Source organism: Ictidomys tridecemlineatus, chromosome 10 (genome assembly GCF_052094955.1).
Source record: "Ictidomys tridecemlineatus isolate mIctTri1 chromosome 10, mIctTri1.hap1, whole genome shotgun sequence".
Classification (NCBI taxonomy): domain Eukaryota; kingdom Metazoa; phylum Chordata; class Mammalia; order Rodentia; family Sciuridae; genus Ictidomys; species Ictidomys tridecemlineatus.
Genome location: NC_135486.1, coordinates 38,939,246 through 38,964,611, shown reverse-complemented (window position 1 = coordinate 38,964,611; position 25,366 = coordinate 38,939,246). Strand labels below are relative to the sequence as shown.

Sequence of the window (25,366 nt, the reverse complement as noted above, 5' to 3'; positions counted from 1 at the left end):
AGAGACACATGCAGAAGGAAGCTCCTCTGCAAAGAACAGAATATCTGAAACAATCAGGAAGTTGTTCCATAAAGTCTAGCTCCTCCCTAATGTGTATGCTTGTGCAAATTGTAATACAATGAAATCAATTCCATCTGTTCTGTAAATATTGGAAGTTGCAGAAAAATGTCAAGTGTATGATCCCATTTTGACAGGACAATTCCAATATGCTTTTATATATTCGTATGAGTTTGAGAATAATGTTTTAAAAGACAAGAGATAATTGTGTTCTCTGTAATCCCAGGTGTCTGGGATTGGTAGAGTTGGGATGGTAGGGGAATTGGGTTTTTTTTTTTTTTTTTTGGTAATTGAGATTGAACCCAGGAGTGCTTCCACTGAGCCATATCTTCAGCCCTTTTTATATTTTATTTTGAGACAGAGTCTTGCTAAGTTGCTTAGGGTCTGATTTAGTTGCTGAGGCTGGCTTTGAACTCATGATCCTCCTGCCTCAGCCTCCCAAGCTGCTGAGATTACAAGCATGTGCCTCCGTGCCCAACTATAGCAGAGGAATTGTTAATTGCATGTTATGAATTTGAGCTTCATTGCTTTTATTTCAACAGCCTGTGTTAATTTGGAGATCTATCTATCTATCTATCTATGTAGATAGATAGATAGATACATAGATAGATAGATAGATCTCCAAATTAACATATGGACTCTGATCAACCAGAAGAAGAAAACTCAATGCAGAATGATTTAGTGGCCACCGGGACCAATAGTAGAAGAAGACTGGCTTGCTTCAAAGCACTTCCCAGACTTTGCCATTTATATGTGAGCCCCTGAACCAGTTATTTATTCCATACCAAACTTTTCCCATAAAATGGAGATTGTAACAACATGCATTTCATAGGCTGTTACAGGCTTAAAGAGCTTAATGCTCATTTGCCTACCATTTTAAGGACTTACATGTGTGTGAGAGACAGCATGTTTGATGCGTAAATCAAATGTAAATTGCAGCACTTGGCCGTGTGTTCTTAGAACAAAGAGAGGATTCAAAATGGACCCAGGGATTAGTCTCCTAGTGACCCAGCCCACACTTAGTGAAGAAGCATGACCCTGCGGTCAATCTTATTAGAGATTCACTAAGAGGCAAGAGGCTTGTGTGGCTTCAAAGCACAAAGGATTTGATTAGGTTTCCAGAACGGAGGATGGAAATGATTACCAGTCCGGTTAGAATGCAGAACATAGGTGGAGGAAAGGTTGAGGGAAGGGAAGGGATGGAAATGTCCTCATCCATCCCAGACTCTGACATTTTGTAGGAAACCAGGGAGAAATGGACCAAGGTATATGGTAGAAACTGAGAGTCAGAGATGCCACTTAAAGTCGTCAGCGTCACCAATAGAGAAACTCAAAATCAGAGGGAGAGATGTTCGAATGGGAAATGAGGCCAGGTAATGAGAGCTGGTGACTCTTGTTGCCATGTTTACCAGCTTAGGTGGCCCCCGGGGACCGAGGGCGGGGCAGGAGGAACACAGTTGAGCTTTCTGAGCTGCCCCTCTGGACGCCCTCAGGTGAGCCTCTGTGGAACCTGTCGGCTGCATAAACAGGTAAGAGTCTCGGGGGTCAACAGGGAATTAATTCCAAGCCCTACAATTGCCCTTGCCCCTCAGACAAGGGAGCTGGGGATCTTTGGGTTTGACCCAGTGAATAAGGATTGAGGGAGGGTTATGGAGGCCGGAGGTGAAGCTGGGATCACACAGCCAACAAGTGCCAAGTCCAGATTTGAACCTAGAGAGGGGGATCTTTGAAGAGCCCCCTCTCTTTCTCTGGAAGGCCCCTTTCCTGTATGCCAGAAGCACACTCGTCACAGACACCAACTGATACTGAGGCTCCTGATCTCTGTGGTGATCAGGACAGGGCAGGGGCCCTGCTCCCAGGACTTAGTTCTTTATAGCCCCACCGCCACAGGATCTGCCCTGCCCTCCTCCTGTTTATCAATTAAATGAAACAAAGGGTGTGAACGTGCCTTGTAAACTGCCAGGTGCTAAGCAAATGTGAGGTGATTGCAGCTTATTTTCCTCCAAGGGCACAATGACTGGCCCACTGAATTATGAGGTTGGATTTCCATGTTTAATACTTGTTTGGCAAAATCATCAAGCAAAGAGGTCAAGTTCCATAATTATGGTCACATACAATATTCCCTTGTCTAGGGAAGTGCAGAACACGTCGTTTGTAGTGACGCTTTCCCTAAGAAATGTTCCCCAGGAAAATAGAGTTGAGGCGATGCTGTCATCTAAAATGTAAATGCGTAATGAACTTTTCTTTCTTTTCTGTGTCATACTCTAGTTTTAAGAAAGGTAATACCACAGCCATGTGAATATTTTGAACAGAATCCCAGCAGGTGTGTGATCATTTTCTTCACTGGGGGTGAGACATTCATCCTCAGCCACACAAATGTTTTCCTCTGGGTACTTCACCTCTGTGTACCTGCACACACAGTGGGTCCACTCTGCTGCTTCTGCTATTTTTCACAGGATAGGAAGCTAGAGACGAGTTTTGTCACCATTGTCCTAGAGCTGGGTAGTCTGGCATATGGATATATTGTAATTTGGGGGAGAATGGAACCTGAGGCTTCATGCATGCTAGGCAAGTGCTCTACCACTGAGTTACATCTTCAGCCCTTTTTTCATTTTTATTTTGAGACCTGGTCTCAAAGTTTGGCCTCCAACTTGTGATCCTCCTGTCTTAACCTCTCCAGTGGCTGAGTTACAGGAATATGCTACCATGCCTGGCAGGATGGACCCTAATTTTCAAGTGGCTCCTCCACCGTTGATCGCTCTTGGTATGTTGTCAGAGCATGATTCGGAATCTGGTATTTTCAATTTCTGTTTCCAGTGTCCTCTCTGCGAGGTTTCCAGAGATTCCTGGCATCTGGCAGCATCCATGAGGCTCCTGTCCAGAATCAAAAGAGGCTTCTTGCCCCAAAGAAAAGCGTGTCCGTGCCTCATCCCCGGAATGCAGACCTCCTTGCTTTTCTTGTGGTGGCTCCGGTGGCTCTGATCTTTCTTTGTGGCTGACTGGGTGGCTGGCTGGGGGGAAGTTACTCTGCCTTTGGTTTACCTTCTGGGAAAAGAGCCAAGGGCATGGTGAGGAAACCCGTGAGAGTCCGCTGCTGCTTCTGGCACCTTCCATCAGCCTGTGGGCTCTGTAAAGGGCAGGTCCTCCACCCCCGTCCAGTGGAGCCAGACATCCTGGCTTCTCCCTCAGCCTCAGGTCACAGATCCCTGGGGTCCCCCATGTTCCCCCCACCAAGAGCAGCTAGCATTTGGAAGTTTGTGGAAATGCTTCCTCTTTCAAGCAGCCTTCCAGAACGATGAGAAGAGACAGTGACCTGGAATTCCTCTCCACCCACCCAAACGCACATACACACAAATGGCCCACCTCAACTCCTCCAGGAAAAAGAGCTTATTCTTTTTTTTTTTTTCTTTCAGTGCAGGAGATTGAACTCAGGGGCACTCAACCACTGAGCCACATCCCAGCCCTATTTTGTATTTTATTTAGAGACAGGGTCTCACTGAGCTGTTTAGCACGTTGCTTTTGCTGGGGCTGGCTTTGACTCTCAATCCTCTTGTCTCAGCCTCCTGAGCTGCTGGGATTACAGCTGTGTGCCTCTGCACCCACCAAAAGAGCTTATTCTTATGACAGAAAATGAGATATATTTGATGCTTAAGACTGAGGCTTAAGGTGATGTGCTCAAGGGCTTCTGTCTGATTTGTTGGTGGCACCAAGGCAGCAGTGGACAGGGCAATAGAAGAGCAAAGCTTACTATCCGGGCTTTGTTACTCACTTGCTGTGCTATTTGATGAAGCTGCAAGCCCTTTCTGAACCCATGATATCACCAGGTGTGGAGTATAGGGCAGCCAAGCCCCCTGCTACTCTGTGGTTCGGGGATTCTTGGTGGAGCAGCGCAGGGACAAGAGAAGGGTGCATGGTAAGGGTTAGGAGCCATGGTCTGGGGCTGCTCTCCAGGAGTCTCTAGATCTCTGCAGTGCCCTGCCCAGCCTACAGACTTCCTTGGGATCGGAAGCCCTGCCAAGGTATAGGTAGCTCTGCCTTCTCCACTTTCACCCTGGGCCCCAGGCCTTGGGGCTGGCCCAAAGTGCATGTCTCATTAATCTTGGTTGAAGAAATAAATGTACTTAGGGTTCCTGGTTAGGAGTTCTAACCAGGAACTAGTATGTGTCCATCAGAGGACTCCTTGAGGAGAGGCCGCAAGACAGAATTGTTCCATTTCTGCTCCTGCCAACAGCAAGGCATCCGTTCTGACCTGGGGGAGAAATTCTATCAGATCGGCCACATCCTTGTCCTTGGTGTGTCTTGTCTATAAGAAGCTGCTGTGAGAGGGGACAGATTGCTGATGAGGACAGGATGCCCACTCTCAGCATCACTGATGTGTGAGCCCAGCCTCAACCTGAGCTCTGCACGGTCCACTCCCACCTGGCTTCCATCTGTTTTCTTCAGGTCCTTCAGCCTGTGACCATGCAACTCTTGGAGCTCAGGTTCACAAGAACAGAGAGCAAGCTCTGCATCTTCTAAAACTGGGACCAAGATTAGGTGCTCCAGCTATACCACCTTTTCTAAATTGTTTTGTTTCCATCATGTGCTGGAGCCTGGACTCCTTGCTCTTGAAAGGCTCCCATTCTGCAGGGGATGCTGAATTGGGTGCTCAGAAAACAGCTAATTCTCATTATTCATGCAGTCATGATCTAGAAAGTGGCCATGAACATTGCATTGGCCAATACTGAAGCACTACTCCTAGGGGACATACAGGAACAGGGTCCCTGTGAGCTCCTGGTCATGCCTTTTCACCAACTGATCAATAATACATAACCGTTTTATGTGTGTTTCTTTTTAAAGACATTTTGTTTGCTATATATTGTTGGCTCACTCACATTAAACTCATGGCCAACAATGCTACATCTCAAACCTGAACAAAGCTCATCCAACACAGGTATTTTCTCTATGAGGCTCATTCACAGCCTCCTTGCACTGAGGAACACTGGGCAGCACTTCAGCACACATGGTGACTAATTTAAATAGCAAGACACCCAAAGTGTAAGAAGTGTGTCACTAAATAAATAGATCATGGAGAGGATAATTGTTCAGAGCATGAAAGCTGAAGTGAGAGGGCAGAGCAGGCCTTGTTCAACCTCAGCTGAGGATGTGTTTGCTGAGAAAGTCGGTTTTCAACATATGTGAGTGATCACAAAAGTGCTGCCACTGTTGATTTTGGGATTTCATAGGAATTTTAGCAAATAGGTAAATTTGCAAATACTTCTGCAAATAATTGAAGATCAACTGTATGTACAGAAGTAAGAACAATGCTTCAGGGAGTGGAGAGGAAGGAGCTAGGAGAACAGAGGGAAAGTCACAGAGGTGTTAGCCTTGAAACTAGCCTTCCATGGATGGATAAACAAACTTTCCCAGGTGGGAGGGCACCTGGGGTGCAGTGTGCATTAGTCCCAGAGGCAGGAGACAATATGGGATGAAGGAATGTCATTGGGTGAGAACGGAAACTCTGGAAAGAAGTGAGTGAGGAAGCGATCTGATCTTCAGGAACACAGGGAAGGACAGAGAGGGTCCACATCTTCATGCTACTTAAGGTAGTGCTCACGGCCGTCTCAACTCTTGGCACTTTGACCTACTAAACATATCAGAGTTCAACATGCATGATTGGCGATTGGCTTTCCAGGTATTAGATCTAGGGATGAGGTTCCTTCAAAATTGTACCTCATCCCCAGGTGCCTTAGAGTCCTGGGAAAAAAGAAAAGTGGCAAACTGCACAGGGTTTTAAATCAGATGATCCTTGGAAGAGTCTGTAACCCTTCCACCCACACTCTAGCATCACATAGCCCCCCAACTCTCCCAGCAGCAAGAGGGGCTAGGGAATAAAGTCCCTGGCTACACGGCCCTGACCGGGATTATGTCCACACTCTGGAAGGAGAGCATGGTTCTGGTGGACAGCTGGCAGTTTCTGTCTAGGCCCTCAGATTGGGCTCTCAAACCATAGGGTAGAAGCCATGGTGAGTGACTTCTGTGGATATGGGCCACCAAGGGGCTGTCTAGAACAGAGAAAGTGGTCAACATGTTCAGTAAATGAATGAATGACCAATGCATTATGTCTCTCTCCTTATGGCTTTAGTTTCCTTTAAATCCTCCCCCCCTCTCTATATACATATATCCCTCCCCCTCCCCCCCAGCTCCAAACACATATCTTTTAACCTTTTAAGCAGAATAAAGACTAAGACTTGAAGGAGGAAAGGGAAGGTAGGCTGAGAGGAATAGAAGCATTCTCATTTTTCTACAGCCAGACCCTGTGCCTCTTTTACCTGGTGCCTTAATCCATTCAGGCCGCTATGGCAAAGTACCATGTGGACCATGGAGATGTATTTTCACAGCTCTGGAGGCATGCAAGTCGGAGATCAAGACACAGCCAATTTTGCGTTTGCTGAGGACTTGGTTTCCAATTCATGGGCAATGTCTTTCTTGCTCTGACCTCACATGGGGGAAGGAGTGAGGGATCTTGGGAGCTTCTTTTCTCAGGGCACTAACCTCATCCGTGAGGGCTGCACTCTCGTGACCTCATCCTCTCCCAATGGCCCCATTTCCTGATACCTTCACTTTGGGGGTTTGGATTTCAACATGAATTTCGGAGGGACAAATATTCAGTCCAAACATCTGGAGAAGAAACAGGGCTCAAGAACAGAAAGAGAACCAAGAGAAGAGGGATGGGAAACCTGCAAGACTGCTCTGGATCTGTGAATATTCTGCCAATTTCATTCAGCCTCTTTTGGGATTTGAGCCACACGGATCTTAAGCAGGACCCTGAAGATCCCATGAGTGACTGAGTGGCTAGAAATGGTTTGAAATGGTCCCTGTAGCCTGGAAAGATGCCAGAAAAAGAGAAAACAGGAAGAGCATCCCCTGACACACACACACACACATACACACACACAAACACACACACAGCCAGGGATCTTCTCTAATCTCTCTGCACCCAATGGCCTTATAATTCCACATCTGCAATTTTGTAATCAAATGCCACCTATGGGGCAGTGGTGTGGCCCCCCTGGTGCTTCTCCATTTGAATGGTCGCTGAATATGTAACTGCACTTCGACAACTTCTTTGATGTCTCCTGAAAGGGAAAAAAAATCATTCTCCGCCTCCTTTCCCCAGTAGGAGCTCCCTCGGCAAGGATAATCACAAAGCCCCCACAGGCCAACGGATCAAAATAAATTAGCAGTCAGCACACACGCCAAGCCCTCTTTGAGTTATGGGATCAAGGCAGCGGACAGCAGAGGAGGTGGGCCAGGGAAGGCCTCTTCTCCTTGTCTCATAGGCGTCATTTGGAAAATGTGGGAAAGGGTCTGGCTGTGCCTGAAGTACAGGCTGCTAGAACTCTGTGTACCTGTTCCCCGGAGCCACAGGCTCAGGAGCCGTGAAGAGCCATCTGCTTTGATAGACTGCTGTGGAGCAGTCTTCCCTCCGATGGCTCAGAACACTCACCTGTATGATCTCACATTAAGTGTGTGTGTGTGTGTGAAGTATTAAGACAAAAGCACGGCTATAGCAAAAGGATGGCTTTTTATTATTCACAGAATAGTCAGGTGTGGACCCAAGGTCGTACAGCAGGCAGATAACAAGCTTTAGCTCTGAGTCCTAATCCTGTCTCGGCTCCCGCTCATCTGCCAGATGTCCCTCTTGATCTTGGCTGACCCAACATGTAGGGAGGCTTGACTGGGAAGTGTGGGGAGGAGAGGAAAATGGGCTCACTCAGCCTCAACCAACTCCTGACATTGCGCTTACATAGAATGGGATTCTAGAAATATGTACTGCATGAAGGAGCCAGGTGTTGCTTGCCCTGACACCTTGATGATTCTAGCAACCTACCTAAAGGGAGATCAGCGCCCTTTCATTCCTCTGCTGTCTTCCTCCCAGAGTGGAAATGCCCTGGATCTCCGAGCCAGACCCCTAAGGAGGTGCCAGGACAGTGGTGCAGAGCTCAGAGGTGGGGAGTCCTGTTACCTTACTCAGATTGTTCTGGCCTTAGCTGGGCCTGCCTTGGAGGCCACCTAGGAACTATGGGTCAGAGGAGGTCAGCTCAGCTCCCCAAAACATGGGCATCCCTCACCCCCGCCGGTGATCCTCCTCTCAGTCTTTGAGACTGCTCTGTTGTGAAATGGTCAAGAGAAATGCATGATGCAGCTCGGGCCTCAAGGCCCCCGGTTTGCATGATGCAGAAGAAGGGAAGGCAGATGGCACCAGCTACAGAGTCAGCCCAAAGTGGCCTGCCACCTGGAGATGAAAATCTAGCCATGCAGGCAGGTGGGCAATCTGAGCCAGTGTCATCAACCATAGCTTCATTTCACAACCATGGCTGTGCTTTCTGCTTCATTTTCAACACAATCAAATCTGATATGTCCAAAAGTCACTCTGTCACCTGGTACCCAATACAGCATCCCCTAAGAGCTAGTGTCATGCAGCATAATGCCCATTACAGTTCCCTAGGGGTTCTCACAGGGCAGCATGCCTGTGTTTCAGTGTCACCTCATGTCCAGGAAGTGGGCACCTGTGGCCTGTAGCATATTCTACCAGTGGCACAATGTCCAGAGAGCAGAAAGAAAGGATGTGAGTAGGCTGCAGGTAGACAGCAGCAGGATGCTCCTGAAGGTCATGAACTTGACCTTAAAATCCATATTTTATGTTCTATTGTTCTCTCTGCCCTGAACCAGAATAACCCCCTCCTATTGGAGGGAGTAGGTGGAGGTTGGGGGGAGCCTCCTTTCAAGAGTCATCCACCAGGTAACTGGAAACCTGTCAATAGCAGGTAGGCTGAGGGCTCCACAGAGGACCCATGAGCTTGGGCTTGCTATCCCTTGCTTGCGTTTGCATTGCATTGAATGATGGCTGGGGGAGGAAGGGGCCCAGAATGCCATCTGGACACAGGCGCGCTCTCCCCACAGGTCTCAGGCATCTGTACAGGATCAGATGCTCCCTCATCAGATAATACTGTGGCAGGCAAAGAGGCTTAGGCAGGTCTCCACGGCAACCGCAGCTTGGGAGCTGGCCCTCCTCCAAGTTCAGCGGGGAGCAGTGGCTCCAGCCTCCTGGGACCCACACACTCTCCACAAACACCAGCAGGCTGCATCTCTCCTCCAGGCAGGACTGTTTTCTCTAGAAAAACTTCTACGGGGTACAAAGAGCAAAAAGCACAAGGAGGCAGCCAGCAGCACAAGAGGATCAGAGAGTGGGGGAGCCAGGAAAGATGTAGTCCACGCTGCCCGCCCCTGCCCGCCACCGCCACCCTCCACCCTCCACCCTCGGCTGACCGACTTTCTGGTTTTCCCTGAAAAGATCCAGACTCTCTTCTCCCAGACTTGGAAGCAGAAAGCAGGATCCCTGCTGAGAACCTGTACTTGGACAGAACCTCAGGAAACTTGGTAAGAGGGAGTTCCCCCAGGAGGCAGAGGCTTCCCCACTCACACCCCAGAACAGCCACAGCCTTAGGAGTGAAAGTTTAGGCTGGGATGCTCAGCCTCATGGGGGTGGCAGGCCGGGAGCCAAAGAGCAGGCTGCACCTGAGCCCAGATGGCCACAGGTAAGCCCCTTCAGTCCCCATAGGTTCTAGGAAATGAGTGGACTGGTGCAGTATCCTTGGTCCATGGTCTGGTCATTGCTTTATAAACTCAAAAGAAGTCAAAAATTTTGTCTGTTCTGGAATCAGGAAGCCTCTCTGGGAGAAGCCAGTTCTAGTATTCTCTCTTCTGCTTTTGTGGAGAGGAAAAGGAAGAGGAGATGAGACCCAAATCAGAGATCCTCTCATCAGTCTGAGAACCATGAATTTATCAACTGTAATTTCAAGGTTCCGAGTCAGATCAAGGGATTTAGCAACAACCAAGATGTGTGGGTGATGTGTGAGCCTTAGTCCCCTTGACCGTGGAGCGGCCTGTGAACCTGCAATAAGACTCCCAAGAGTGTGGGCCTGGACAGGTCAGTACAGGGTGGGGCTCCAGGCTGGTGTTTGGGCTTGAAAGGAAAGTCTGGCTGGGACACTGGGATTAGGCTAGTTTCTTGGGAATCAGTCCCTTCCAACTGTGGTCAGTTGCCCCCTGCCCTTGGTTGTACCTCTGCCTCTGCACAAGGACAGACGGCTACTCATTCATTCAGGAACTACGTATCAAGTACAGCCTATTCAACACAGCTTTTTGCCCTTGCAGAGGTCATAGCTGGGTGAAGGAGAGAAACTACAGCCCAAACCAGGGAGAACCATGTGTGTTATAGATGGAGCCATGATAGGCACCATGCCCAACACCAGTGAATACTGAGATCCCTGCCACCTAAGTGGAGGCAGTCAGGGGCAGGCTGCAGGGAGGTGTTGAACCTTAAGATGGATCTTGATTGATGAGCAAGTTCTTGTCAGGTGGGCAGAGGATCCACAAATCAGGCTGAGTAGACCTACTTGGTGGTTCTTTTTTGCATGATACCCAAGATACATAAGTTTAATTTGCAGTCTATGAAGTTGTCCTTGGGCCTGGACAAAAACAGGCCTGGGAGGAAGATTAGCCAGAAAGAGGAGTACTCACTCTCTGCACCTACTGCAGGGCCTCTGCCCAGACCCAGGGTCCAGCTTCAGCACAGCCAGCCTGCCTGCTCAGTGAGTCACCAGGGGCAGCCCTGTGTCCTGGCTTGCAGAAGCTCAGCTGTTAGAGCCCAATCTCAGAGGGAAACCCAGGACTTGGCCCCTGGGCTGTGGCTCTTTTTGGACTGAGAAATCAGCATTCCTGGGTCAAGGACTGCACACCTTTCAATGGTTGGCTGGACACTGGTGCAGGGCCTTGGAACACTCTCCCCACTCCATCAGGGGGTCAGAGCTTTGCTGGAACATTGTTCTTGTCACTGAGCATCTCTGGTCCCCCTCAGCTGCTAACTACCTGGAACCAGAGACGACTCTTGCCCTTGAGGCAGGTTTTTCTGGCGTCTTTAACGAGTGGCAGCTGGTAGTCCTGTCTCCCAGTGAGCGATGGAAAAGTCATTATCCTCAGGGATATTCAGAAATAGGCTTAAGGGAAGGCTAAGAGAGAGTACAGCGGATTGGAAGGTGTACTAAAGGGGAAAGGCAGGAGCGAGAGCAGAGAACCCAAGAGAAAGGCTGTGAGAGAGCGACACCTAGGGGCAGAGGTGGGACATGCAAGGCTTGTACTGCTCTGGGTCAACAAAGGCTCCTTTACTAGAGCTTTGGGTCTCATTCCTCCTTCTCCCTCTCCCCTCCCCCTCCCTCTCCTCTTACCTCTCCATTTCCCTCCCCCTCCCTTTCTCTTTGCACCAGGGATTGAACCCAGGAACACCTGAACACTGGGCCACATCCCCAGCTCTTTTAATTTTTTAATTTGAGAAAGGGGCTGTAAGTTACTTAGGGCCTCATTAAGTTGCTGAGGCTGACTTTGAACTGGTTATCCTCCTGCCCAGAGTTTTCTCTAGGGATATGGGGGTCCCCTCCTGCCATGCCAGGACAGAAGACAGACCTGGAGAAGTTAGAGTCAGGGTTGGGGTCAAGCTTGCACCCTCTTTGTATCTGGTACCCTTTGGCTCGTCAGCAAAGCCTGGGAACACATTCTCAGAAAAAATGTTTCTAAGTAAATTCAGTGAAATCCATTGGTTTGCAAAGGAAACCGGCTCTATCAAAGTGCAGCTACTTAACAGATGTGATGTGGTGATATGCATGCCTCTCTATCAGCATGCAAACTAATAAAATCTAGACCAAGCACAGTGGCACATGCCTGTAATCCTAGGAACCTGGAAGGCTGACACAGGAGGCTTGCAAGTTCAAAGCCAGCCTCAGAAAGTTAGCAAGGCCCTGAGCAACTTAGTGAGAGCCTGTCTCAAATAAAAATGAAAAAGGGCTGGGAATGTGGCTCAGAGGCTAAGTGGCCCCTTGGTTCAATCCCTGGTACCAAAAAAAAAAAAAAAATCTAGTGACAGATCTAATAAATACCATGACTTCAACTAGCAAAAATCGCTAGTTCATGAATAACAACTTTAAAGATCCAGGAACATAGCTGTGATCTCGGCTAGAGATAAAATCACAGGTGCCATTGATACTACTATGATCTGTGGTCCTCATTCATAACTGAAGCAAATACTATATTTTAGTATTTTAGTTAAAGATTAGTGGAAGTAAAGATTTTTTTTTTTTTGGCCACATCCAAGTTTATAATCTCTGAATTCTCCCAGGACCCCAGGGTAAGAACCCCTGCTCTAAGCAACAATGATGACCACAGATTTGGGTGGACCAGCTTCTGGTTAGTTAAGAAAGCACTTATGCAGACGTTACCTGACTGATCTCACAGTAACTTGAAGTAGGTACCCCTGTTTTCTCTCTTTCAGAGCCATGAAGGTGACATGGACACAGGCAGGGTATGCCAGGGAAGGTAAAGGCATAGGAGCTGAACTCAGGTCTTCTAAAGCCTTCATGGCCTCTCCACCACCAGCCTGTTTCACCTGGACTGGCAATGGACCAAAGGCAGGGTAGGGGTACAGGCAGGCCACCAAGCATGAGTCTGAGGTCAAAGGGAGTAAAGGTAATGAGCAGGAAGAAGGCTGGGGAAGGGACTGACCCTAAGCCCCAGCCTTGGGAAAAGGAACCTGGGGAGAGGGAAGGCAAGACAGCCATCAAGGGTTGGTAGCAATCCTATCCCTGGCTTAGTTCTCAGATGGAGGAGGGAGACACAGCCCCACGGTTTTCACAGGGGACCACAAAGCTTGGAGGTGCCTTAACCCTCAGTCCCTGGCTGCCTTTCATTTCTCCTCCTCTCCCCATGTGTCATTGTTAGAGTGGGCCAGCATTCTTTCTGCTCTCTGCAGCCGTGAGGCCAGGACAAAGGCAGCATGCCTCCCTGACCTCTCTCCAGGCTCTCTGAATTCCTTAGCCATGAATCTACCTGGCTGTGTCCTAAAGATGACAGAGCCTGGTCACTGAACAGGATTACACTTTGCAAATCTTTTTGTACACTATCCTTTGTGTCTCACAGGCACTCTGATGAGTAGACACACAGCTGTATTAACCCCATTTTATAAATGAGGAAACCAAGGCCTAGCGAGGTAATGAACTTGAACAAAATCATACATTAGTGCTCAGCAGGAGTTTTGGAGTCGGCCCTTGGATGACTGCACTGCTGAAGCCCAGAAATGTCCCGGGGTATGTGAATGTCAATCCCTCCAGGGGCATTGCAGTCACTGGTCTGCTTGTTTTCCTCTTTCTCTTGAATGCACACTCCCCAGGAGCCCAGCACCCAGCACAGGGACAGGGACACTACACACACACTAGCCCTAGGTTGCTGAGGCCAAAGTGTAGAAAACTCAGGCCTTGTGTTACTAGGTTTCTATTTCCATACCCCAAGCCTGCCCAGCACACCCACTGCCCAATGCCTTGATGACCAGGACCTCTTGGAGAAAGACACCCAGCAACACAAATGAATGAACATAGTTGGGGACAGAGGTGCTGAGAGGAAGCAAGCCCACCAGATGGAATTAGAGGGAAAGGTGACTGCAAAAAGTCTGTGTTGAGCTAGATATTTTTCCAATGTTTAAATTTTGAATATGTGCAAGGGTTGGAAGAATAGCACAATAAGAGCCCACAAAACCTCCACAAGACAATTGTTTATATCTTGCCATAATTTCCCTATTTCTATGTGAGTGTACATATACGTTGCACTGTCTGAATGACTTGAATGTAGAATATTGTGGACACCCACGAACTCTGGCATTGCATCCTGGCTTTACCCTAAACCTGAATACCATTTTTATACTTCAGAAAATTTAACAATCATCCCCCAGCATCCAATTCATGTTCAAGTTGCCCCCGATATTTTAAAGGGAGTCAATGTGCACACGTTTGAGGCAGACTCTCTAAATACCATTGGCTCAGGGGAAGCTTTTCCTCACAGGAGAGTTCTGAGAGTGAAGGGCCCTTGAAGCTCACATGGAAGAGTCTGGCTGTTCCATAGTGGTTCATCCAGAGCAAGGGAGGGGAAAAACCCAAATTGTGCAAAGTCCAGGACAGGTCACTCTTGCCGTTCACAGACTACACTCACCCTGCAATCAGTCTCAGCTGTAGATCAGGTCCTAGGAGGGCTGGGAAGAAGCAGCCATCCCTGGAATCTGACTGTGTCCCTGCTCCGTGTCTTCCTCCCTCTCTCCCTCCCCTTGTCTCTCCCTCCCTGCTTTGCCCATAAGAACTTAATCAGACCTGCCTGAGAACCTCCTGTGGGAGCAGCTGGCATCAGGACAGAAATAGCTCCTGTCTCAGTGAAGCCTCTGCTGTGGCTGGAGTTGGAAAGTGTGGGGGGTGGGGAGGAGGCAATGCAGAAAACTCTCCTCCCCTTCCCAGTGGTGAGATCCCCCACCACTGGACCTGAGAAGCTCAGAACCCACAGATCTCTGTTGGGTCCACCCCACCAGACCCTGCCCTCCGTCAAATTACCTGCCTCTAGAGACCAACTCTTTTTATTTGTTCTTTTTAGTTATACATGACAGTAGAGCGCATTTTGACCTATCAGACATACATGGAGTGTAACTTCCCATTCTTGTGGTTGCACATGATGTGGAGTTACACTGGTCACGAATTCATATATGCACAGAGGAGAGTGATGTCCGATTCATTCTACTGTGTTTCCTACTCCATTCTCTTCGTTCCCCTTTAGAGACCAGCTCTGGTCACTAAGGAATAGGGACCCCCTGAGGCTGCACTTCAGGCTCTTCTCTGGCTTTCTTCTGGAGTCTGGGGGTTCAAAAGATAGGCCAATCCTAGGGTCACTTCACCCCCATATCAGGGATGAGAGACTGAGATCTTGAATTCCTCACCAGACAGCTGCCACCTGCTTTCCCACAGAAGAAGCCACTGTGCAGGCACCTTCTGCCCTCTCAATCCCCCAAGCGTGATGACTCTTGGTTGGAAGAGCCCAGGCCTGAGGGTGGCAAAAAGCTGCTATTCACGAGGATGAGGATAGGGCTTCAGTGTGAAGGCTGGGGTGTCCCCGTGCATGTCTGCGAGGTCCCTTCTTGGTGTAGGAGGGAGCCAGGAGGGGGAGAGAAGAAGGGCAGGCTGCAGGCCAGGAGCCATGAATTCTGGGAAGGCCAAGCATTATGAAGGTAAATTTGGCAAAGAAGGAAGCAGAACATGTCTTATTTAATACTTTGTTAACTTAATAGTATTTAGAATTAAATGTAGACCACATATACACATGCAATTTTATGAGCTAAATAAATATGCATTTGTGGGATAGAGAATAATTATATAATTATTGGAGAAATAATCATATCATCTATTTATTTACAATAATTCAATGATATAAATCTAATAAATATCTATAACTCCATATAACACTATTTACAAATATACACATACTTACATATTATGTAAAAATATATCTATGGACATTGCGATGATGGTAGGTGAGCCTCCATTGGGATCCCCCTTGCAGAGTTGTCAGGTGGGTGCCTTGCTCAGCCCCCACCGCACTGATCAGGCCTTCAGTGGCCTTGGTGTGGTGTTCTGGGATCAATTTGTCATGGAGGCAAATGTTGTCTTTGGTGACTCTCCTTCCTTCACCCACATTTCTCTCAGCCCCAGAAAGACCCTCTGTTACCATGCCACTCTCCTGCTGCCTCCTTTCATCTCAAATGCAAAGCTACACTTAGAAGAAAGCCAGGCCCCTAAGGAGGGCAGTTTGTGACCCAAAGATAAGTTCCTCAAAAGTGGGCTTTAGGAATGGCGAGAAATTTGGTGGAGGGAAGAACCCCCCCACATACAGGTAGATTTGTAACCCAGCCGTGTAACACGCTTGAACACACATGTGCTCACATGCATGTGTGTGCATGCACATACATGTTATAGTTTGGATAGTTGTTATAGTTTGGATCTGGAATATTCCTCCAAGGGCTGCTGTGTTGAGGACTTGGTCCCCAGCCAGTGGGGCTTTTAGGAGGTTGCAGAAACTCTAGTACCTAGTTTGAGGAAGTAGGTTCCCCTGGGAGTGTGCTTTTGAAGGGTATATCTTGTCTCCAGACTCTTCCTCTCACTCTCTCTTGGCTTCCTGGCTGCCATGAGGTAAACAACTTTGTTTTACCACACCCTTCCACCGTGATGTTTTGCCTCAAAACATCTGTTGCCCAGAAACAACGGAGCCAGGTGACCTGAAGACTAAAACCTCTAAACTCGGAGCCAAAAGAAATATTTCCTCCTTTAAGATGATTTTCTTAGGCATTTTGTCATAGCGACTGAAAACTAACACACACACACACACACACAAAACCACATAATTATGCAAAGTTTTTGTATAATAGATTATTGGAGAAATAAGACAATCTATTTATAATAATTTCATATTTATATATGTTCATGAGGTACTTATTGTGGGCCAGCCCCTGTGCTGGGTGTTAGTAGGATAATGCACAGACAGGTTTTCTTGCTCAGTCTGCAGAGGGACCAGGGCCCACAGGCAGTCACAGAGCGCTGTGACTGAGCACTGATGGCTCAGCACAGAGCAGCCTGGCAGCAGAGACAACAGGCACTAGCTCTGAGTCACAGGACGCAGGGAACTCTCCTGAAGGAAGCAAAGTGTAAGCTAAGAGCTAAGGTGGCATTTGTTCAAGAATTGAAAGTATTTACTTAGTGTGATTCTAAGTTTAGACCCTTGAAAGCAAGAGAGAGAGACAACAGCTCTCATGACCACGCTGTCAAGACTGAGTTCCTCAAATCTCTTTTCTCTGCATCTGGAAGGCCTGGGCAGGAGGAGGATGGGTCATGCATGGAGGGAGGAGGATGTAGACAGGGGAGGTGAAGCACCCTGAGGACCAGCTTTAGACTTTAGCTCAGGATGGCACGTTCCTTCTTTGTTGTCAGAGACACAACCCGCTTCTGACGGACAATGGTGCGAGGCAGACATAGCAGTTCATTCACTTATTACTTAATTTATTTATCCATCTATCTAGTTGATCTGTCCTTCACAAAATCGACACTGAGCAGGGCCTGTGAGAGTATGATGATAAATTAGGTTCCCTGATGTTATTTCTGATGCCCTGCCCAGCTAGTCCTTGTACCGTGGCTGGATCCTCCACTTGGGCCACCTTCAGCCCACTTGTCTGAAGCCGGCCCTCACCTTCTGGTGGCTCTTGTCCATAACAAGACTTGCCTGACTGTTCTCATCACTTAGAACCACCCCTCCCCCATCAATACTGACTCTGCTTTGCCAATCACAGGTACCTCGTTTCACTGATGTTGTCGTTTTTATTCATCAAGTCTTGTATCCCCTGGAGAGCAGAGTCCCTCTGCGCTTTCATGTTGTATCCTCCCACAGATGGGTCCATAGGACTTAATGAATGTTTGCTGAATGAATGAATGAATGAATATAGTGGGTAAGCCAGGTTTTATCAGGATAATGTCAACCCTATACAGTTCTAAGTGTCCAAACACTAGGCTGGAGGCATTTGGAAACGGTGTTTTCCTGTTTGGTTGGCACAGGACATAAGCATCTGTTCTAAATGTGTGTGTGCTTGTGTATTTATGCATTTCCCCGTTTCCATCAGAGGGATAAAATTGTGTTCAGCCATGTACAGTGTGTTTCCTGCTTGGAGCTGTGGGGATTCAGGAAGCAGTTTCTCTGGGCCCAATCCTTTTTTTCTGTTTTTCTTTTTTTTTTTGGTGCTGGGGATTGAACCCAGGGCCTTGTGCCTGCAAGGTAAGCACTCTACCAACTGAGCTCTAACCCCAGCCCCCAGAATGCTTTTTAAGAATCCTTATAACCATGAGTGAGTATATTACTTCTATGTGGTGCTTATAGTATATCACATTTATTCACAACCACTTCTTACCACAGCCCTGTCTTGTCTTACAGAATTAGAAATGAGTGCTCACAGAGGTTAAGCCAGCTATGCAAGTGTGCTCAGCTGTGAGGGGTAGGCTCAGTTCTCCTCCCTACCCCTTGGTCTCCTGGATTCTCCAGGGAAGACACACTCCCATTCTGTTTCAGCAGGGCCTGGAGGGGCCATGTCTCTCATCCCGTGGTTCCGGTGGAATGAGCCCCCACCCCGGCTGTCATCCAGGAGCCCTGCTGAGATGGTGCTGGAGACGCTCATGATGGAGCTGGTGGGGCAGATGCGAGAGGCTGAGAGGCAGCAGCGGGAGCGGAGCAACTCGGTCAGGAAGATCTGCACCGGTGTGGACTACAGCTGGCTGGCCAGCACGCCCCGGTCTACCTATGACCTCAGCCCAGGGGAGCGGCTGCAACTGGAGGATGTCTGTGCCAAGATCCACCCATCCTACTGTGGGCCTGCCATCCTCAGGTAATCCATGGCATAGGGACAGGGACCAGCTATTGGGCTGCAGCTCCAGGCAGGGCCCTGAGGCCACCAGGACTAGACCCAGGGTTCCTGGAAGACACGGTTAATCTGTCAGAAGGAGCAAGGCAGGAAGAGGAAGCTGAGGGACAGCATGGAGCAGCAGGTTGGGGCATGGGCTTCAGTGAGAGGCAGAGGCAGCTCTTGGGGGCATATGAGTTTTGGTGGATGAGGACTCTCTGTTCTTCCTGCCAAGATTATTAGTATCCTGGATTTCAACAGCTGGCTTCTCCTCCTTCATCATTTTATGATCATTATTACTTTCTTAGAGGAGTTTTCCCAGACAATCTCCAAAATTAGTGTCTTCATCATCCTATTTCACACCAATCTGCCTAAGGTGTGAAGGTGACTGTGAGTGTGTGTGAAGGGTTCGGAGCCCTGGGGCACTGAACATTTAGAGCTTGGATACAACAATATTCCTGAATATAAATGTAACCTTCCTGAAGTGGTGACCCACGGGGTCCTGTCTCAGATTGGTGAAGTCAAAGAAGCATGTAGTCAGTCCAACAGCCAAAAATAATTTCAAAATAACTCAATTTCTTTTATCTGTATTTCTCTTTGTAAAGGAATACAAAACAACAATAAAACATTTTAAAATTCCCCTGACTACTCAAATCTCCCTTTACCCATCTCTTTAACCAGTGTAAACATCTATGGTACACGTTTCCATTTAAAATTCCTTTTTAGAATGCCTTCTCCAGCCCTATTCTGGCTCCTTTTATAGTCTTTTTACTTTTATCCAGGCTGAGAATCCTAGCCACTCTTCCCATTTTTCTGATTTTGTGCCATGGAAATCCCCAAGTAGACCTACTCCAGAAGCACCTGGGGACAGGGGTGGGATGCTGATGGGGGGACTCAGTTGCAAATTAAGCCTCCTAAGTGAAGGAAAGACTGAGAACACTCACAAGGCAATGAGATAATGACTTTTCTGATACATTTCCCATCTCACATCATTGCTAAGAAGTTTGCAAAGTCCTGACTCTCAACATGGGGGAGGAAACCAGGTATTCAATGGACTCACTAACATTGATTCTTGAGCGCTAAGCAAAGACTTTCTAAGAAACGGAATCAGCTTGGGAAAACACCCAGGGACCCAGGTGCAACCCAGGCCTGTGGGAGCCTCATAGGATCCTTCCTGGCTGTAATGCAGGATCATCTAGGGGAAGTAGCAGGAGGAGCCCTTTGTGAACGGCCATTTAGCTCCCCCTCATCCAGAAGGTGACAGAGAAGTTGTGGGAGGCACAGCTTATGTCACCGTCACAAGCAGTGACATAATCAGATACCCACTTCAGAGATCACATAGGGTAGTGTGTGGAGAAGGAAAGGGAGAGGGTTAAGGCAGAAAGTCTTACACAGCAAAATTGCCACGGCAGTGGGCTCCCCAGAATACTTGGGCATTGACCACCTTAGGTTAGTGTCGGGATCTTTACATACTTGGGCGCATGAAACCTCTCTGGTAAGTAGGAAAGCCCCCTACACCCCGTTTACAGATGAGGATGCAGAGGCTCATGGAGGCCAGGAGTGGCAGAACTGGGGTTTGAACTCAGGATGGGCTGGGAAAATAGGGAGGCGGGGTGATTGCTGTTTGATTTCAGTTGCAGGTGAAATGGACTAAAGGGGAGTTGACCACAGGGAGGCACGAGCGGCTCCTCAGGGTTAGAGGCCCGCCATGTGCCACCCCGCAAGGGTCCCAAGGCGCCCCCTCTTTTGTCCAGGTTCCGACAGCTGCTGGCGGAGCAGGAGCCCGAAGTGCAGGAGGTGTCCGGCCTCTTCCGCTCGGTGCTGCAGGAGGTCCTGGAGAGGATGAAGCAGGAGGAGGAGGCCCACAAGCTGACGCGCCAGTGGAGCCTGCGACCCCGGGGCAGCCTGGGCACGTTCAAGAGCCGCGCGCGCATCTCGCCCTTCGCCAGCGACATCCGGACCATCTCGGAGGACGTGGAGCGCGACGCGCCGCGGCCGTCCCGCACCTGGAGCATGCCTGAGTTTCGGGCACCCAAGGCCAACTGACCTCGGCCACGCCCCTGTTCAAAGCCGAGACACCTGCAGGAGGGCATGATAGGCCGGTGACCTGGTCGTCGGTCCTGGAACCTCTCCCCCAAACCCCGATGAAGAGATCAGAGGCGGCCCTATCCCAAGATGCTGCTGTAAAATGGGTCGACCTCTCCCCATCTCACCCTTTTCTGACCTTGGGACCAAGTCAGGAGAGTCAGGGCGTAAAGCTGCAGTGGCAGGCGGCCCCCCCCCCCCCCCCGCAGAGTCTCAAGGTCTTGATAAAGAGACCCAAGTCCCATCTCCATCTCCTACAATGAGTTGCCCTATCTTTTTTTTTTTTTTTTTTGCAAGATATCACCCCAAATTTAGGAATATCCTTCATTCCCTTCCTTGGTAATGATAAGCGATTTATGGAATAGTGTCCATTCTCTGTTCCTGATCTCATCCCTCGGGGGTGGGTCACAGCCTCGTGGGCGGGCAGAGCCGGCAGATGCAACATACCACTGCATCCACTCTTGTCAGCTAGTGAGTGAGGAAGCCAGAATTCAGACTGGGACAACTTCTTCTGTCTTAAAGCGCAGCCAGGTCCACACAGGCAGACAGATAGTTCCAGAAGTCTCTGCCCCTGAGTTCCTGAATTCTGGGCTATAATGGGACGTCCTAGGGGGGTGCATCTCCATTTCTGTGGTCTGATCAATACCTCCCCTGTGTTGGGGAAAAGTGTCCCTAACTACCAGTGCATGCTCAGAAAATGCAAGTGGATCTTATTAATAATCTAAATAAAATGCCAAAAGGAAGTGAAACAATAGAGAGTGAATTCATATATTTCCTGACCAAGCTCAGTGGAAATTCATCCCCCTTCCTTTTATTTTGGAGACAGCCACTTTACCCAGGCTGGTCTTGAACTCATAGGCCCAGTGCTCTTCCTGCCTCAGCCTCAAAAAAAAAAAAAAAATCTTTTTTAAATGATCAGGTTTTGGATTTTCACTCAAATCTGAACAGAAAATCATTGGATGGTGGAACCCTCTCATTCAGTGCTATAAAGATGGAGAAGCTGATTGGCTTATTGAACAATTGGGAGAAGCTGAGAATCACTTAAAGAAAATGTACACCTTAAAATAAACATGTATTTGATTGGAAGACATTAGAAAGTTCATTCAATTGCCAAACTTTGGATGTAGGTCCAAGCTATGTTCACTTCTCTGTGACATGTATGGGTTGAGTGATGGGAGTTCCACACTCCAGCTGATTGCTTTGTGTGTACTGTAATTATATCAATAAGAACAACTGGCATCAACAAGTTTTTGGAACAAACAGAAGAGACTCTTGGTAAGCAGCCACCCAGTTGGAAGGAGTGACAGTGTTGAGGAAGAGCAAGAACAAAGCCTACAAGCCATGAGCTTTCTGGGTGCCCTGACTAGGATCAGCATGTTTTCACTAGAGGAATGGAGGGTCATGGTTCACCTGGAAGGAGGTTCAAGAGGCTGGCTCAGAGAACATCTACTCTTTTCTTTCTTCTCAATCACCGTACACTTACTTGTTCTCCCCAGAGAAAAGAAAGACCTGAGGCTTTCAACATGGTGTCCTTTTAAAACAAAGTTTAAGTGACTGACTACCAGTTAAAACCTTCTCTGCCAATCTCACTTGTGACAGAGCCCACCAGCTTCCCCAATGACTAATGTTCTGCTGCAGCTGATTCAACATTGACACTCAAACTTACCAGGGTCAGAAGGTTGTTCCTGTACATTCAGTTTGTTAAAGAGACTAATGATATCTGTTTCTACTTTTATTTTTAAAAACTCAGGAGCAATGAATAAAAGGACAAAAGAGTGTGGGAGTCTTCTTATGACTGTCAGATGAGGGATGGGCAGTAGCTAGAGGGGCAGGGTGGGGCATGCTTGGGACTTTGTGCTTTAGCACTCCACTCAATACCAGCAGCCCCTAGAGGGGAGAGTGTGAGGGTTAGACCACATATGACTATCATTTTATTTGACTTTGTGGTGTTTTTGACTTGTTATGGAAAATTTCAAATTAACAAAATAGCAGAGAGAAAAATTTTAGGAGCCCATATACATCCATTACCAAAGTTTAATAGTTCTTAGTATTTTGCCATATTTGATTTTATCGATTATCAAATTTTTGTGAGGTATTTTAATATAAATCCCAGATATATGACATTTCTTTCCTGAACACATCAGAATGCACCCCAAAGGAATAAGAAATTTTTCTTTCTAACCACAATACTGCTATAATTTCTAATCAAATTAATATTAATTCCTTAATATTATCTAGTACCCAATCCATCTTCAAATTTCCATAATTATTCCCAACACCTGATTCTTGCGGTTTATGTCTTTGAATGAGGATCTGATCAAGCCCCACACGTTGACAAGAAAGTTGCACATTGTTTTATACTTGGTCATGTAGTGCTGTTTATTTCCATGGTAGGCCAGAGGGCCTGTGGAACATCCATGTTGATGTACAGTAAGTTAATTACCTCTCCCAAACGATCATAATTCTGCAAGTGGTAGTGACAGTGTATGGAATGTGACTTTTCATTTGATGAAAACACTTGCCACATCCATATGCTTTATTTTCTGAGACATGCCTGCAAATAGTGAACAAAAAGCCTTTCCCCTTTTCTTACCATTTAGAAACAAAACACTAAAATGTATCAGAACAATTCAAAGGAAACATCAAGAATTCACAAAGGTAGGTAACAAAAAAAGGTTATGTCATATTTTTTTGGGGGGGTGGGTACCAGGGATTGAACTCAGGGACACTCAAAAACTGAGCCACATCCCCAGCCCTATTTTTGTATTTTATTTAGAGACAGGGTCTCACTGAGTTGCTCAGAGCCTCACTGTTACTGAGGGTGGCTTTGAACTCGTGATCCTCCTGCCTCAGGCTTCTGAATCACTGGAATTATAGGCATGTGCCATCACTCCCGACAGTTATGTCTATTTAAAAAAATGTTTTTAAGTTGTAGATGAACACAATATCTTTATTTTATTTATTTATTTAATGTGTACTGAGGATTGAACCCAGAGCCTCACATGTGCAAGCAGTCTACCACAGCCCCAGTCGTGTCTGTTTTTGATGGCATCATTCATCATGTAAATTTCAGTCTGTGTTCTGATGTTCCTATGGAACCCTCCAAACACAGTGTAGCCTCAAAATTTATTCATCAACAATTCATTTTTGACAATTATTTCAAATTAATTTAATAGCTTGACTCATTTGTCAAAAGCAGATACCAACATCTGTTTCTCTTTTTGGAATAGTATTATGTATTGTATTAAATTAGTATTATAATTAGTATTATAATATCCAGTCGGGAGCTCATCTAAAAGTAAAAAAAAATAATAAAATCATTTCTTTATTATATTTAAGGCAAAACTAAGAATGAGTTTTTAAAAGTCTCTTTAGATGCCCAAGAATTTTTATATCACTGAGAAAGGTATTCTCAAGTCAACAGAGGTCGCAAAATTTTCTGGCACGTTTAGTGTAATTATATTGCATGAGAGGCAACCCCTTGATGGAACAAATGCAACATCCTACCCCACCGGCTGGAATTCCCTGCGGGGAGGATGACATTCTAGGAGCAAGCTGTTCTCAGTGTGAGCTCAGTGCTGCACTATCTGCTTAGAGCCTCTTCTGGCTCCTGATCAGAGCCAGTGGCCTCTGCTAGGCTCTCACTAAGTGTCCAGGCTCCAGAACCCAGGGCCAAAGTGGATATAGTTGAGGTTAATTTAGCTTCTCCTTAACAGAAACCAAATAAAACCACCAGGCAAAGAAACTGCTGAAAATGGTAAAAAAGGAATGGGAGAAATACATCTTCTATAGGGGTGGGAGGGAAAGGGAGGGAGAAGGGATTCCCCTTCTGAAAGGTGAAAGAAGACCCTCATCATTATACCAAATACATGTATGAAGATGTGAATTTGATGTCAACATACCTTATATACAATCAGAGACATGATAAATTGTGGTAAAAGATGTATTAAGAATTGTAATGCAAAAAATAAAAATTCAATTTTAAAAAATTTAAAAATTAAATAAAGAGAAATACATCTTCTAATCAAATAAGCCAGCCCTATAATGTTGCTATGGATAAAGAGGGCAAGGTCAAAAAGAAATTCCTTGACTAACATTTGAATGGTCCTTTACAGTTCACTAAGAGTTTTAACCCATATTATCTCATTTGATCTTGACCAGGAGGTGAAGTAAGTACATTGAGTCGAGTCTCAGGTTACATGTAAGTAGCTTGCCTAGAATTGGAAGCGAGGGTTCCCTCTGCATGCTGCAGTACCTTCCAACATGATATATCCAATGTACTCCCAGAACAGCCCCTCAAATCCTCCTTCACTGTACTTATCATACAGAGTTGTTTGGTTTGTTCTCCTCTCCCATCATTTTCCTGTTTCTAATAGCTTGTGGAATCCTTAAGTGTGGGAACCCAGGTCTTTCATGCCCATGTCCCTACCTTCTGGGCATACACACACAGTAGTTACTTTACAAATATGTTTAACTGATGAGTGCATATGGACACCAACACAGAGCTCACCCAGGGCAGAGGCAGAGGGAAGTGTTGGATGAACATTGAGGCATTTCTGAAGTATCTGCATCATTCATTGGATTGTAAGTTCTTTGAGGCCAGTGTCCATGTCTGATTTCAGTTTGTACTTCTCCTGATATGACACATAATAGGTAGTCAACATACTTTTTAAGAATTCACTTGCACAATCATTTTATTTATACACACACACACACACACACACACACACACACACACACACACACACACACTGAACACCTGTTTATGTAGGAACCATGGAGGAGATGGAGCAGGAGAGTGGTTATCTGCCCGTGTTCCAGCTGGATAAGACAGAGCTGAGGGCTGGGGATGTGGCTCAAGCGGTAGCGCGCTCGCCTGGCATGCGC

General features: G+C 47.1%; 1 protein-coding gene across 7 annotated transcripts; it reads left to right on the top strand.

Moving 5' to 3' along the window:
- Positions 1-1,163: 1,163 nt before the first annotated feature.
- Rd3 (RD3 regulator of GUCY2D) lies at positions 1,164-22,255 on the top strand. Of its 7 annotated transcripts, none has more exons than XM_021729188.3 (4): positions 9,062-9,480; positions 9,765-10,030; positions 18,067-18,379; positions 20,149-22,255. In XM_021729188.3, the coding sequence occupies exons 3-4, from the start codon at positions 18,084-18,086 to the stop codon at positions 20,438-20,440; spliced, it is 588 nt and encodes a 195-aa protein (XP_021584863.1). In that variant the 5' UTR covers positions 9,062-9,480; positions 9,765-10,030; positions 18,067-18,083; the 3' UTR covers positions 20,441-22,255. The 7 variants fall into 7 exon arrangements, with proteins under 7 accessions (XP_021584865.1, XP_021584864.1, XP_021584863.1 ...); XM_021729187.3 differs by having other exon boundaries at positions 9,063-9,480; positions 18,070-18,379; XM_021729190.3 differs by lacking the exons at positions 9,062-9,480; positions 9,765-10,030 and adding an exon at positions 1,164-1,586 and having other exon boundaries at positions 18,070-18,379.
- The last annotated feature ends 3,111 nt before the right edge of the window (positions 22,256-25,366 follow it).